Source organism: Botrytis porri (assembly GCF_014898465.1).
Source record: "Botrytis porri strain MUCL 3234 chromosome Unknown BPOR_016, whole genome shotgun sequence".
Classification (NCBI taxonomy): Eukaryota; Fungi; Ascomycota; class Leotiomycetes; order Helotiales; family Sclerotiniaceae; genus Botrytis; species Botrytis porri.
Genome location: NW_024066090.1, coordinates 1,149,230 through 1,165,356, shown reverse-complemented (window position 1 = coordinate 1,165,356; position 16,127 = coordinate 1,149,230). Strand labels below are relative to the sequence as shown.

At 34.2% G+C, this 16,127-nt stretch overlaps 2 protein-coding genes across 2 annotated transcripts; one reads left to right on the top strand and one right to left on the bottom strand.

Annotated features, from left to right (window-relative positions):
* Positions 1–1,460: 1,460 nt before the first annotated feature.
* EAF01_010542 (uncharacterized protein) lies at positions 1,461–5,696 on the bottom strand (the record flags this gene model as incomplete). Its single annotated transcript, XM_038918799.1, has 1 exon — positions 1,461–5,696. One exon carries the CDS (start codon positions 5,694–5,696, stop codon positions 1,461–1,463), a length of 4,236 nt encoding a protein of 1,411 aa, XP_038766024.1.
* Positions 5,697–14,598: 8,902 nt separating this feature from the next.
* On the top strand, positions 14,599–16,081 carry EAF01_010541 (uncharacterized protein; the record flags this gene model as incomplete). The annotated part of the gene is made up of 4 exons (XM_038918798.1): positions 14,599–14,842; positions 14,885–15,019; positions 15,071–15,298; positions 15,354–16,081. 4 exons carry the CDS (start codon positions 14,599–14,601, stop codon positions 16,079–16,081), a joined length of 1,335 nt encoding a protein of 444 aa, XP_038766023.1.
* Between the last annotated feature and the right edge of the window lie 46 nt (positions 16,082–16,127).

The window sequence follows — 16,127 nt, the reverse complement described above, 5'->3', positions numbered from 1 at the left end:
GGGAGAGGAGAGAGGGCGAAGACGAAGCGGGGCAAAAAGGGAGAAGGCCAACCCGAAAAAGGAAGAACCCGAAGCCGGGAAGGAAGGAGCGGGGGAAAGGGGAGGCAGGGGGAAAAAGAGAGGAGGAGGAGGCGAAGGAAGGGAAGGGAAGGGGGGGGGCGGGGGGAGGGGGGGGGAAAGCAAGAGCGGGGAGCGGGGGAGGAGGAAGAGGAGGAGGGGCGGCGAAAGCGGGGGGGGGGCGCGGGGGGGGAGAAGGCCCGGGGGAGGGGAGAGGAAGAAGGGGAAGCGGAGGAGGCAGGAAGAAAGGGGAGGGGGAGAGGAAACCCGAAACCGGACGGGGAGGAGGGAGGCGGCGGCGGGAGAAAAGGGGAGGGAGGAGGAGAAGGAAGAAAGCGGGGAGGAAAGAAAAGGCGGAAGCGGAAGCGGGGGAGAAAAGCGGGAGAGGGAGAGGAAAGAAGAAAGCGGAGGGCGGGGGGCAAGGAAAGCCGACGGGGAGGAGGGAGGAGAGGGAGACAGGCGGGGAGGACGGGGGAAGGGGAAGGCGAACCCGAAAAAGGAAGAACCCGAACCCGGGAAGAAGAGCAGGCGGGAAAGAGACGGGGGGAGGGAGGGAAAGCAAGAGGGAAGAGCGGAGAGCGGGAAGGGAGGGGGAGAGGAGAGGGAGCGGGCAAGCGGGGCGGGGGGGAGGAAAGGGAGGGGGCAAGCCGCGGGGAAGGCAAGGAGGAAAGGAAGAGGCGAGAGGAGAGACGGGGAACCCGAAGCCGGGAACAAAGGAAGAAGGGGAAGGCGGGAAGAAAGCCCGAAGGCCAAGGGAGAACCCGAAGAAGAGGCAGAAGCGGGAAGGAAAGACGCGAACGCAGGGGAGAGGGGCAAGGCAAGAGGGAGGAGGGCAAAGCCGAAGGGAGGCGGCGAAAGGGAAGAAGGAAGAAGAAGCCGAAGGCGTGAACCCAAGGAGAAGGGCAAGGGAAGGGGGGACGGGGCGGGTGGAAAAGTAGTTAAGTCGAGGAAACCCTAGGTTTTTTTTAATAATTTTTTTCTAAATCTATATTTCCTTATTCTATAAAATTCTTTTATTATCTTTTTAATATTATTCTTTAATTTTAAATCTTACTTTTATATATTCTCTTATTTCATTCTTTAAATATTTCATTAACCCTAATTCCTTTCTTATTATCTCTTAACCCTAACCCTTACCCTTACCCTTACCCTCACCCTTTTTAAAATACGTAGCGGTTCTTAATCATTTTAAAAATCTCTTCCAACTTTAACCCTGATCTCTTACTTTATTACTAGAACCCTTTATTCATTATTTTATTCTTATCTTATTATTATCATTACTCTATTCTAATTCCCTTAATATAAGAGCTGCAACCTTATTCCCGTAAACCCATTCATTCCCCTCCAAATCAGTCCTCTCCCCAAGCCAAATCATATACGCAAGAAGATCTTCCCACGTTCGTTCAAAATGCCTCTCGAGCCATGCCACCCCCCCCCACCCTCTTATATGCCGCCACGCAAATGGGAATCACCATGTTCGGAAATCGACACTCGCTCTCTTCGTGATCAGGATCGGCCACTCGACAGATATCTTGTGGTTGATAACAATTCCAACACACGATGTATCGTGGCATCCAATCTCTCTCGTCAAATTGGCACGCTTGTAGAGCTTCCCCCTTAGCATTAATCCAATCAAATCTTCGAGAGCATTGTGAAGAGAGGTGATCGAAGCGACGATGGTGAATTCGACAGTAGAGACAAGAATCCTGAAAGGTTAGGAGATCCTGCTCGTATCGATCGAGGATTTGATCCTGTCGAAAATCTTGAGTGTGAATCTCTCGAGGGCCAGTGGATTCAATTTCTATAGTAGATGGATTTAAAGTGTATATCAAATGAGGGGGGCGAGGTTCCTCATGAGGTTCCCTACACACTTGACAGACCTCATCACTTGACATGCACCAACGCCAATCCGAAGGCCGATCGAGGAATTGACTGAGGACGCCACGTGAGCAATATTGTTGAGTGAGGTAGAGTTGCATGGTAGCTTGATCGGGTGGAAGAAAGGTATCACGTTGAGGTCTCCAAGTCGAATTTAACAAGATGATGGAGGAAGCTTTCCTCCCATCGCGTCCCGCCCGACCGGATTCTTGAGAGAAAGCCGTCACCCGCTCTGGAGCATCGAGGTGAATGACCCATCGAATGTGAGGGTAATCAAATCCAATCCCGAGAGCGGACGTAGCAGCGATCACGGGTTGCTGAGGATTGGAGAGCCACCGTTGAATGATCTCCCCCTTCTCGCGAACCGTCCCGGATTCTGATGTGTACAGAGGACAATTCATCAATTCTGCTACCGCGCCAGCAACATCACGAGTGCGACAGTAGATAATAATCTTATCACAACTTTGATCAAAGATATTAGGATCGGGCCAACACACTTCAATTAACTCTCTCGCTTTCTCCATCAAAGAATCAACTCCATCTCCATAACTAACAAGATATTGAAGGTTAGATCGATTGGTCGACTCTCGAATGATTTGAGGGCAAACCAATTTGTTCTGTTCGATGAATAATTCTTCCATCACCGGAGGCAAGGTGGCAGATAGCCAAATGGATTGAGTACGAATTTGTCGAATGAACCACCCAACTTGCGTCATGCAAGAGCGATACTCACTCGTAGTAATGGTAAGGTGACACTCATCCATGATGATGCGATCCAATTTCTGTCGAAAGACTAGCCCTTGAGCGTATTCCAAAAAGCTATCGTTGCAAACCGCTTCAGCCGATACGATCACCAATGGAGGGGTTTCCCGACACTCCACCGACCACACGACCGAGGGAATCCCAACTGCATTAAAACGTTTGATCATGTCAATCCGCAAGGCCACCATAGGAATGATCATGATGGTGGTGCTAGCGTCCGCAAGGCTAGCGCTGAGCATAGGAATTAAGGTCTTGCCGGAGCCGGTTCCCAAGATCAAGATGACTTGTTCGTGAAAGGTAGTTCCAAAAGTAGTCAACACCCCACGACGTTGACCAGGTTGACGAAATTGAAAAGTGACAGAAGGGAATAATCTTTGAGCCACTTGAAGTAAATCCTCTTCCGAGTACCCTTGCCTCTGACGAAATCGACTTCGTTTCGCGGCTCGCAACACTAGAGCATCCGATGGACTCGAGGCTCGCTTCCCTTGCAGAACGAAATCGAATCGAAAGAAGGAATGCCAACTAGCCGAAGCCCGAAAGCCTCGATGCAACATAGTATTCATGGTGAGATTGGTCGTTCCAGCGTAAGCTACATTGAAGGTTTGAAAGCTGTGATTGCTAAATTCGGCCAACGCCCTCAAATCGGATTCATCTTCAACAAATTCACCAGGAGTATGGTCCAGATCAAAGTTGGCTTGTTCTCTCGTAGTAAACTTCTCTTTCGTGATGGAAGCAGCAAATTGTCGCCAATTGGAAGTGTGTAGTATCGAAACCTGAGCACGTTTACATGCTTTCCGTAAGCAAGTCGAAATAACTCCATCTACCCACACAGTCCCTTGAAGATTGGACCAGAGGTACGGGGATATCAAAGCGGTCGGATTTTCTTGTCGAAGAAAGATTTGTCGAAGGGGAATAACATATGCAATATAAGTAAGTAATAAATTCCCAATAGCTTTCGGGAGAAATCGAATATTATTCTTGTATGCACCAGATTGTTGTTGTCCTTTGTGATATTGGGTATAGATCATCACCAACTTTTCCCAAATATAAATATGTCGCTGTCGTTCCATATTCCGCCACGTGATAGAAAGCAATTCGGGCTCTCGCAGAGGTGGACCAGGAGCAATGTGACAGAGGATCAAGAGTCGCTTTAAGAATTCCTGAGCTTGCACTTCATATATCTTCATAGCTTTCGAACACAAGATTAACCCTCCCTCTTGATCAACCTTGAAGAAAGTGGTGTGCAATTTAGTGTTCGTCTTGATGTATCGAAAAAGCCTCAGATCTGCCCCTTCTAAAAATTCCGAATTGTGTGAGTGGGAGAGCCAAGAATCCCCAAAATCCTCGGAATCCAGATCATCCTTCATCCGCCACGAAACCATCGAAATTAAATCTTGCATGCCAAATAACAATTCATCGTACAGGAGAGAGTGAGCTTGTTGAAATTCCGAAAGCACCACGTTCGAAATCTGTTCCATGGATATTTCTACCCCGCGATACCCCACAATCTGTCGATCCAAAGACCATCGAGCTTGGTGTTTAGCAATGGAAGCCTTACTCACCTTGAATAAATATAAACGCCACTGAAGAATGTAACCGAAGGGGGTCTCGGCTAATTGTTGAAAGAACTTCTTGCAGAGCGTGGTGAGGAGAATGGGAATTTGATCTTCGTCCTCTTGCTCTTGAAAACAGACAAAACCAAAGAGGATCAGTTGCGCCGTCCACGTGAGAGCCGACAGGTAACTATTAAAATTTCCTGGCTCTTCCCACAATCCCCGCCCATAAATCATGCGACTCTTCATAGCACAAAAACTCAAGACCGGTGATTTAAACGGTGCACTTCCAATCGAGTGACAAATCAAGGCTAGATATAATCGTCGAATAGCATGCTTCAAAGCTAATTCAGATTCTTCGGGATCTTCCATATTCAAGGCTTCCATGATAGCATCCATCGCACGAATTTGGGTTGAGGTCGGTTCGATAATATCACGTGGTAATGATTGATCCGATTCCGTGGCGGTGAAAAAGCCATCCTCCGAATACACCACTCGATAATAATATACCAAGAGTTGTTTCCCGATCAGGAAGTATTTGACCAACGTCGAAGCATTCTTGTGATATCGGAACCCATCCGCCTTGCCACTCGCTCCGGAATAAAATTCATTGAGGATGTTAGCTCGCTGCTGAGTCATCTTACGATCGGGGGATGTATCAGAGCACAATTGATAGGCATCTCGCATCATAGCTTCGGCGGCATGGAGGATGCGAACAAGTTGAGGATCATCCGCTTCAAGGTAATCTCCATCCAATTCCTTCTTCGATGGGAGCTTATACGAAGCCCAAATCTCCTCGTCTTTTAAATGAACTAAGTGAAAAGGGAACTTGGTGACGTCGTGCAACCACGGTACCCTCTCGGAGCGAGATTCCTTAATGTCCCGAACGACGCCAGCTGCCTTGAAGAGATCCTTTTTGACATTCAACGCATCTTGCTCAATCTGATCAATGGAATCCTTCTCCGACCGGGTTAAAGGGATCACATCGCCATTTCCACCATGGGGCCCAGGATTTGCAACAACCACAAAGTAATCAACATACCTCGGTGCAGTAAAGTACGTTTGGAGTAAGCATGCCTGCCATAGCGGGGTCGCTTTGTGCTCGCTCGCTTTCCGGCCATGAGTCACCATGTGATCCCGCATTCGTGGGAGGTGAGTGGTTAAAAAGGATGGATCGCATGATAAACACTGAAAGCCGTGGAAGACTCTGAGATGCTCTAACTGCGCAGCCCTACGCGCAGGTTTGTCTTCTCGCAATTGACGCTTCGTCTTCAGACTTAACGATTGAGCGTAGCTCAGTTGAGCTTTCAAAAGATCACCTGACAGGCGGTGGGGTTCGGCTCGGAGGTGTTGCGCGATACTTCGGGCCCCTGGAGCGATGCACGTCTGGCACTGTGTGCAGATCAGAACCTGGTGGTCAGAGTTGTATGCGAGGTCGCAGGCCATGCGGAATGGCAACGAGACGTTCTACGGTTGCAAGATCGGGATGGGAGGCGGGGATGAGGAACCCAAGAAATCCCCTTTTGTGAAATCCCTTTTATAAAATCATGTGGGGGTCGTGTGGGGTCTTGGGGTTATGTTCCCAGACAAATAACGGCCGTGCCCTCCTTTTATGCCATGAAAGGGCCCTCGCATAAGGGGTAGAAATTAGATTATGAGTTTATAAATTATTTTATACAAGAATTAAAATCTTAATATAATCAATTTATAATGAAATATAATATAAATAAAGATTAATTCCATTAATTTCTCTTTATATACAAGGATAATTCAAACAATATAGGAATTGAATTCGACAAAGTTACAGATAAATAAGATATTATTAAATACTAATAGAATAATTTATTAAATAATCAATTAATAAAATATAAAATACATTTTATTAAAATGAAATTTATTAATAAAGTATATATAGCTAAACTTCTTAATAAATAATTCTTTATATATATTTTTTTATAATAAAATTAATTTGAATAACTATATAAAAAAATAATTAATAGAAATAAGATTTTTCAATTTAAAGATTAATATTTGATTAATATTTTTCAAGGTATTATTCCTGATATTAGTATATTAGGAGTATCAATAATAAAAGAATTTCAAGTATAAATATTGAAAAAAGAAAAGAATGTGAAATGCATAACGTGGTTCATATACGAGTGGATCATATCACCGAATGGATCACTCCATTTCACATACAAAATTCGTCTGTGTGTAACCGTGCACTTCCCTTATTTATTAATATAAAATCTCAGAAATCTGATATATAATATTTAAATCTATAAGAATTTTAAAAATCTAATTATATTTTGAAAATTCGAATGAATATAAGAGTTATTATGAAATTAACTTCTCTGTAATGAAAAGCGTGACAATTTTAGTAATATAATAAGAACTTTTATATAAAAATTCGATTTCTGAATATTGATTATTTTATTATTAATAGCTTTTTCTTTCTCAAAAAATATTGATTTATTATTAAAATATGAATATTAATAAAACCTTGAATTTGGTGTGATTTTGAAGTGATCCATTCGGTGATATGATCCACTCGTATATGAACCACGTTAAATAATATTTAATATAATATTAAGTTTAGAAAAGGCTTTATATAATTATAAGATAATATTTTAGTTAAAATACTTCTTAGTAATATTATCTTTTCAATTATATTAATAAATATCTTATTTCTTATATATATATATATAAGATATAAATTGTTTATATGTATCACTTAATAATCTTATAAATATTTTAAGATAAAGTAATAAAATAATTTTTATTATATAAAAATAAGAATATCTTTTTATACTTTTAAATTAAAAAAAGAAATCGATTACATATAACTACTTAATAAAGATAAAATTCAAGTAAATTTATTAAAGATTTGATTATTCATTTATACAAAAACTTACAAACCTTTTAAATCAAACAGGATATAATATTAATATTTATATAATTAAAAAACTTAACAAGTTCTATAAATATTATTAACTTTATATAAAATCCTCTAAATAATTTAAATTTATAATTAAAAATAATATTAAATTCAATTATTTTATTATTTTTAATATCTTTTATATTAATAAAAACTCAGTTTTATATATTATTAATAAGATAATTATATATAATACTATAATATTCATATAAGATATATCTATTAAAATAGTATAACATATTATTTGAAAATATTGAATTGATATATATCTAAAATTATTAGATTATATATTATATAATATAAATACGAATTTTATATTTAAAGAATTTAGATAAAATATAAAATCTCTTTAAATTAATATTCAAGAAGTTTTTATTAAAGTTTATAATATAATTTAAAAAGTTAAAAGATATTACTTCCTTATATAATATATGTATAATATATTCAAAATTAAATTGAAAGATAATAATCTTGATAAAGAATTAATATTATAAATAATAGTAAAAATAGTAAATAATATTACCAACCCAAATAAATTTATATTAATATTACTTATATATAAAGCTTATCCTTGAATGATATTATATAACCCACCATCTCCATCAATTTTAAAACAAACAAGTATATATTATCTTTTTATAAAAAAAGTATATAAAATTTATATAAAACAAATAATTTAAGATATATTTATTATTCAAAATGATTTAATTATATACAAAATACTCAATTTACTCCTCAATTTATTAATATAAATATAAAGAGAAAGAAAAGATTAAATAGGATTATACAAATTACTTATAATTATTAATCAAAACTATATAATCAATTTTCCTTATAGTTTAATAGAGTTTCGTATAATAATAATAAAACTATTTTATAAAGAAAAAGTATTTGAAAAAAACTAATTATTATCTATTTCAAAAATACCTTTAATAATACCTTCAAATATTGAAAATTCAATACCTCAAACTTAAAAATTATAAAGTTCTATATAAATAGTTAAATAAACATTTATATAAGCTTCTATTCAATATTTAATTCTTAAAATAGAAATTCCCAGAATTTTATTATTTCATATAATCAATATTAATGATAAATACAATTAGCTCCTTATAGCTATATGAGATAATCGAGATTTAATAGAGGTGTTTATTATAAAGAAAGAGTAAAAGGTATTAGATTTTGTAATAGAACTTTATATAAAAGGGATTATTATTATAAAAGGTTTATAAATGTAAGAAATTAATAATTTAATTGTAAAAGATATATTTGAATTTGTTAAATATAATTCTTTTGTATATATTGAAAAATTGTTTAATTCATATTTTGTAAATAAAATAAAAGAATATATAATAGATTTTTTATATAAAAAATTATATTTGGTTATATAAATGTATAATAATTTAAATAAAAAATTAATTCTAATTTAAGTATTTATAATATAAAGATTAAATTAAAAAATTATTATGGTTTTAACTTTTATATTAATAAGAATGAATATCAAATTGATAATATAAGATATCATATAAGTATATATACAATCGAAAACATTATTAAACTAAATTATATTAATAAAACTTTTCAAAAAGCTTTAGAATAAGTACTTAGATAGTATAATTATAATAATTAAGAAATCATTATATAGTATTACAAAAACAAGAACTTATTAATAAACAATATATTGAAAACATTATTAAAAAAAACTTAATATAATAACATCTTTATACAACCTTTATGTTACGGGAGCTGCCTCTAGGGTCACGTGGAAGTGTCTAGAGATCTCTCGAGGTGGTTTAGACTAGACTTCAAGTAGGAATTCAATAAGGTTGTAACTGGTTGCAATTCTCGTAACTATAGTATGAAACTAATGATTGATCTTGAGCACGAAGCTCTACATTGTAATGAAACCCATTCCCTTATATAGACCTTCGTTCTCGTCTGGATAGCTTGGGTAGACTGTCTATCCTGTCTATCCACGGATAGCCTGGATAGCTTGCCTATCCTGTCTATCCATCACGTGACACTTGCCCCGTGACCTATATGATACTACTGCTTATCTAACCTGTGCTTACTAGATAACCTGTAACCGCTATCCCTCCTGTGCCTACTGTAGGATAGGTGCCAACAAAAGATAGGTACCTATCTTTTAATCATTGCTTATTGATTCGGTTACCGCTATCTTTCGTTACCCTTTAATCCAACTGTCCCTACAGTGCTGTTTTCGTAGGTTCCAACACCAAGGCCTTAGGTTTATCTTATAATCCATGTTGCGGTGCGGGTACCTCCGTAACAATCGTATAGTTTTAATATAGCTATATAGATCGAATCGATTATGAATTTACTACTACTACTACTAATGAAAAAAATAGATTTTATATTAAATATAAAGCTTTTTATTAAGAATCTTTTATAGTTCGAAAAGAAGTTCTTAAAAAAATAATAATAGAAAGTACTTCATTATTAAATTTTTCTTTTATTAAAGCTTTTAATAAATATTATTAATTGAATTAATATTTATACTAATTTTTATATTAATTAGAATAACTTACTTTGAATAATAAAAAGCTTTATATAGAATCTATAACTTTTTTATATATCTTAAACTTTAAATAATTAATTAAAGATATAATTCCCACATTCTTGTTTTAAATATTAGAGTGAGTAAGTATATTTTTATAGATTTGATAGATTATATTAGGTTTTTTATTTAAGATTTTAGTCTTTTGTTGAAAAGACTTTTATATTTACACTTTTTTATTCTCTTCCTAATTAATTATTTTATAAAGATTAATATTATTTAAAGCTTTCAATCTATATCATAATGATTGTTATTATTATTATAAAAATGATTATTTGATGTTTAATTTGAAAAGAAAATAAACTCAATTAGAACTTATAATTAAAAGAAGCAAAGTAAAATCTTTAATTGAATTATTCTTTTTAATCAAAAAATCATTTCGAAGATTAATATTATAAAGATTACTAATTAACCCTAAATTTAAAACAATTATTTTAAATAAAGAATAATAAAGGTATATATTACTATAGTTTTATTTGTTAATATAGTAAGAATTGATATTATTAATATTAATATTGATATTGAAATTAGTAAGTTATTTATACATTAAATTTGAAGAGTAATTCTATACTAATTATCAAACGAAATTTGTTACGTATAAAATTAATATATTGATAATCTTAAGAAATAAAATCTTTAGAATATATTAATAGAAGTAATATACCTTTATATAGCTTTTTTTTAGTGGATTATAAAATCCATATTTTTTAAGATTGTAGCTCTCTACATATTATTCATTAGGGTTTAATAGTTATACTTAATCTAAATCCTTCTCTTTATATTTAGTATTGAGAGTTATATGAAGATTTTATTATAATATCAATTTATAAAAGGTAAAGAATTTATAAGGTAGAATGATTTTATAGTATTTATTATATAATAATTAATGATTAATATAAAGATTAATATAAAAAAAAGATTAATTTATTTAATCTTATAATCAATATAAGGTTTTAAAGAGATTAAATAATTAATTCTTTTTAAATTTAATTTATTACATTTTTTCTGAAAGCTTTTTATTATCTACTTTTAAGTTTTTTATTAGAAATGAAATTTAAGATTTTGATACTTCTAAATAATAAATTAGTAGTAAAAAAGTAAAAATTATAAGAATTAATATACCTTAATATTATAAACAAAAAAACTCTTGTTTTTGCTTTTTTTTCTTTCTTTTAAAATCAATAAACCTTTCTTTATTATATTCATCATTATCTCTTTATATTTGTTTTTAAAGAACCTCATTATTTTCTTTATAATCTTTAAAATTATTATTATTATTATAAGCTTGTATAAATTGACCTTCTTTATCTTCATAGTTTAGTTTTTATATAACAATTGATGTATGAATACCTGTTATTTTTTTAATAAAATCAAAATTAATATCAATAGGGAAAGAGTAAGTTTGTTTTAGTTTATTGTTTGTAGATTATTTCATTTTTGATTTACTTTTTTATATAAACTCGTTCGAGTTTATTTACTTAAATCTATTTATTTAATTAACGAATAGTATTTAATTAATAAGTGATTACTACTTAATTGTTTACTTTAGCTTTTTCGATTTGAATTTCAAATTCATTTTGATTATTTAATTAATTTCGAGCTTTAGTAGTGTAAAGAATATTAGATAATTTAGTAGAAGTTTTATTCTTAAAAGATATATTGAATTATTAATATAAAGATTAGTATAAAGATTGAATTTAATATCAAAAGTTGAAAAGGTTTGAAATAAATTAAAGTTTTTGAAAGTGGGAAGGCGTTAAATGTATATTTGCTTACTTTTAGAGTAAAGATTTAATTTCTGTTTAAATATAACTTTTTTTAATTTCTCATTTATTATATTCATGTTTCAATTTATTTTTCTTTTATTAATATTTCTAAGCTATTTATACTACAATCAATATTAATAAGCTAAATCACTTTGATTTATTTTTAAATAGTTATTAATCTTTTAGTAAAGTATAATACCTTTTTTAAAGTTAGATATAATTCGATTTGATTTGAATGATATAAAAATGTGGTTATGAACTAAAAAATCATATGTTTGTAATGTAAATAAAAAGAAAAGAAGATTCAAATTTAGTAGTGAGTTAAATAATTAGTATAATAATTAGTATAAAACTTTAAAATGTATATAGTTATTGTACTTTGAGGAATTCATCGATCTTAAAAATTGATAGAACTTCTTATTTTAAAATTATTATTTAATCGATTAGTAAAAGAAATTATATATGATTATGATTCCTTTTGAATTTAGAGTTTAATTTTAGAGGTTTTATAAGAGGTTGTAGAATCTATTATAGTAATTGAGTTTGAAAGTAGGTTTTTATATTTATTTATTGATGAAAAGTTAATAATTATTAGTGATAAACTTGTATATTATTTATGTAAAACGAGTAATTATTCAAGCGAAGGATATAGTACTTGTATGTCGCTTATAGAAAATAATAATAACTTATTTTTATATTAATAAAGAATTATAATTTATATTTAGATATATTGAAAATATATGGTAATAAAGGTAGTTTTAGTATTGAACAAAATAATCTAATTTGTTAATAATATTACTAAGAAAATTATATAATTGATAATATTCTATAATATTATTATTTATATAATAACTTCTACTTCTTTTAATAATATATAATAATATATAATAAATATATAATAAATATATAATAAATATATAATAAATATATAATTATAAGTAAAACAATTAGTATAAAGATTAGTACAATATATTAATCATTTTATATCTTTAATCTTATTTTATCTTATCTTATTTTATATTATAACGGATTATTTATAGATAATTTGTAGATTATTTGTAGATTATTTGTATATTTGTGGATAACCTATTTATTTGTAGATATATAAATTATCTATGGATATATAGGTAATTTGTAAATAATTTGTGAATTATTTATAGGTTATTTGTTTAGATTCTGAATTATTTATTCTATAGATGGATTATTTGTCGAGGCTATTATCTGCTTTGCGGATACTCGTTGCGCAGCCTAGTCTGAGCACTACTAGCACCGACAAGAAGCCTAGAAACTCCTCCAGCGTGGGGTCTTTGATTCTCAACGAATCATTCAAAGTCGGTAGCAGAATCTTCGTTAGCTTCATCGCTTATCTCCCTGTCTCGGGGTGGGTAAAGGAAATGATGGCGAGGGTATACTTTCTAATTTGAATTCACTATCTGAAGTACAAGGTCCGCTGCCTAGGAGATCAATTCACGCAACCAAGTTCTGTCGATATAAGTTCAAGTCACATTAGGAGGCTTCTAGGCATACCGTGGCTTTCTTGCACAAATGATCGAACTGAAAAGATCTAAACAATTGACCAACTAGCTTGTCCGAGGGGGTGTATCGGAACACTTGCTTTGGACTTTGATCTTTGATTGATTCAAGTAATGTACTAACTCATTGCTTCATTGTTATGTCCATCGATCTTCCTGCCTCAGCTTGCGTCACAGTCCTTGGTTAGTTATCTATAGCAAAGGAAGAGGCTGGAGAAATTGAGTTTCACGTGGAAAGTTTATTGGTATTGCCAGTCATATGCATCAGCCCTGTATCCAAAGTTCGATAAGATGATAAAATCTAGAATAATTCGGTGAAATGAAATTTGGATGGCATACATATATGGTGGTATATAAGTTTTGTGATCGATTGGGGAAAAAATGAATGGAAGTAAAATTGATTCCTGTGATGGTATTCAAACTTGCATCACATCCTACCAGCTCGATACAACGATAGACAGCACATTTATTAATTCACAGTTAGTTTGCAGAACATTGTGATCTTGATATCATCTTTGCTAGTTGCATCCTAGAGTATGCGACATTGCAAGAGAGTGAGGCGATCCAATGTTTAAGAAAGAATGGGTCGTGATGATCCAGAAAACAATGAATACAAGAGCCCCCTGCAATTATAGCAGGTCAACATAGGGCCAGGTAGCTCGCTGTCTCGGATACCTCAAGTTTCAATGTTGACCATCGGAGCTCGAATAAGGCGCATCGCCCGTCAAGACAGCGAGCTGAAAATCACGCATCCACACTCATAGAGTCAACACGCACCGTTCTCTGCGTGGTTTGCGATATTCCCTATTCCAGATCTGCTTCGAAGTGCCTAATTCCCATGCTTAAGAGCAAAATTCGTTGCTCGCAACTTTTGGTTATCTATGGCTCATTGATGCGCTGAAACAGAAAAGAGGCATGTCCGTCTTCATCAAAGCAAATTTGAATTTTGAAGGGTAGTGCTTTTATGATTTGTGATAGGATTGTAGAACTTCTACAAGGGACCTTCCGAACTAGCATGACTAGTGTAACTTGGCAGATTTTGCAAGGAGATCCTCATAGAATGAGCACATCTACTCATCCAGGACAGATAATACTGGCATAAACTATTGCACGGGTATGAAGATTTAAGTCGAAACTCGAAACTCAAAAACTTAGTTTCTCAACTTTCGTAACTACTTAATTTGAAATATTGCACAAGTATCACGACATCTCATTAGCTTCATAGCGTAACATTTCTACTGTGGGGAAATTACTCCCATGCCTGAGGTAAAAACAACCCCATCCATCAGTCGAACCACGTCCAAGAACAACGCGGGATGCATTTCATACAGTGATCTGCATTATGAAAGATAATCACGACATTCGAGTTATGTATCCGTAATTACATGTATGAAATTCAAAAAGGCTAAACCAAAATCAACTCGAGAGCTGGAAATGGAATTGATTGAAATACCCTGCACCCCTCAATCACTTCTTCCGCTGTATCTGGTCGTGAATCCTCCATTCCTCAAATACATTTTGTGGAGCAGAAGAAATGGCTGCCCCAGGTTTAGCAAGTTCTGAGGATATTCTCTATTCAGATTATCATCAAAAATTCCAATCTGCCGTACCTCAAAATGAAGAAGAATGGCTTTCACGAGCATCAGAAATTTCCCAAATATTGTCGAAAAACGCTGCAAAGAGAGACATAGACAAAAAATCTCCTCGACATGAAGTATCTTTTTTAAAATCATCGGGAATGCTCAAAATATTAGGCCCAAAGAAATATGGTGGAGGTGGTCAATCATGGGATATCGGATACAGAGCAATCTGAAAAGTAGCTAAGCGTGATGGATCTTTGGGTATGCTGCTTGAGTATCACTTGCTTTGGTCAACGACAGCAAATGTTGTAAGAACAGATGAGCAGAAAGATCGATTACAAAAGGAGATAATCGAAAATAATTATTTCATGGGAGGTAATTAAAGTCATATCAACCTTCAAGGTATAAACTGACACGGTCAAACAGGTACCGTTAACCCAAGAGATTTGGATTTGAGTATCAAATCAGATGGTGATCATATTGTCTTCAATGGACAAAAACAATTCAACACTGGTGGACTCGTATCTGACATGACAATTCTTGAAGGTGTGTTGGAGGGAAGTGGTAAGCATATCTTTGCTGCGGTGCCAACTAGACAACCGGGAATTCAATTTGCCATAAGTTATAATGATGTTGAAAATTTTGCTTTAGCAGGTGACATTACTACCTTAATAGCACAATTGGAATAAAATTGGGTTAAGACTCACAGAGTCCGGTAGCGTCAAGATCGAAAATGTTAGAATTCCCTGGGAAGATGCATTAGGTTGGAATGCCCAAACCAAGGAACCACTACCTCAAATCCTCACTGTCCCTTTCGCAACTCTACTACTTCCTACAATTCAATTGGTTTTCGCGAACTATTACATCGGAATCTCTCTTGGAGCTATAGAATCAGCAGCCAAGTATACGACGACGTATACGCGCGCGTGGCCTTTTAGCGAAGATAATAAGGATAGTCCAACAGAGGAGTGGTATATACTTGAGCGATATGGCACATTTCATGCACATCTGTCGGCAGTTGTAGCTTTAGCGGATTCTGTGGGCAACAAGTTGACAGACATATATGCGAAACATCAAGACGAACGATCGGTTTCTGCACGAGAACGTGGTGAATTGGCAGAAGCTGTTGCAGCTGTCAAGGTTGTAGCTACTGACGTTAGATTGAATCTGACGAGTGGAGTATTTGAAATGACTGGAGCAAGAGCGACTGGTAAGAATGTTGGACTGGATCGATTTTGGCGTGATATTAGGACGCACAGTCTTCGTGACCCTGTTGCTTATAAAAAGAGAGAGCTTGAAAGGTGGGCATTGTTGGGAGAAATTCCCGAACCGACTTGGTACACTTGGTCAACTAGTTCTTTTAGTGAAAATTGCGGAAAATTTCACTTGAATCACCCAGCACTTGAAACAGATTGTGATGATGAGGAATTACCCTAACACTAGATGAGGATTTAGGGTATAGCACACTCTTGAACACGAAGAC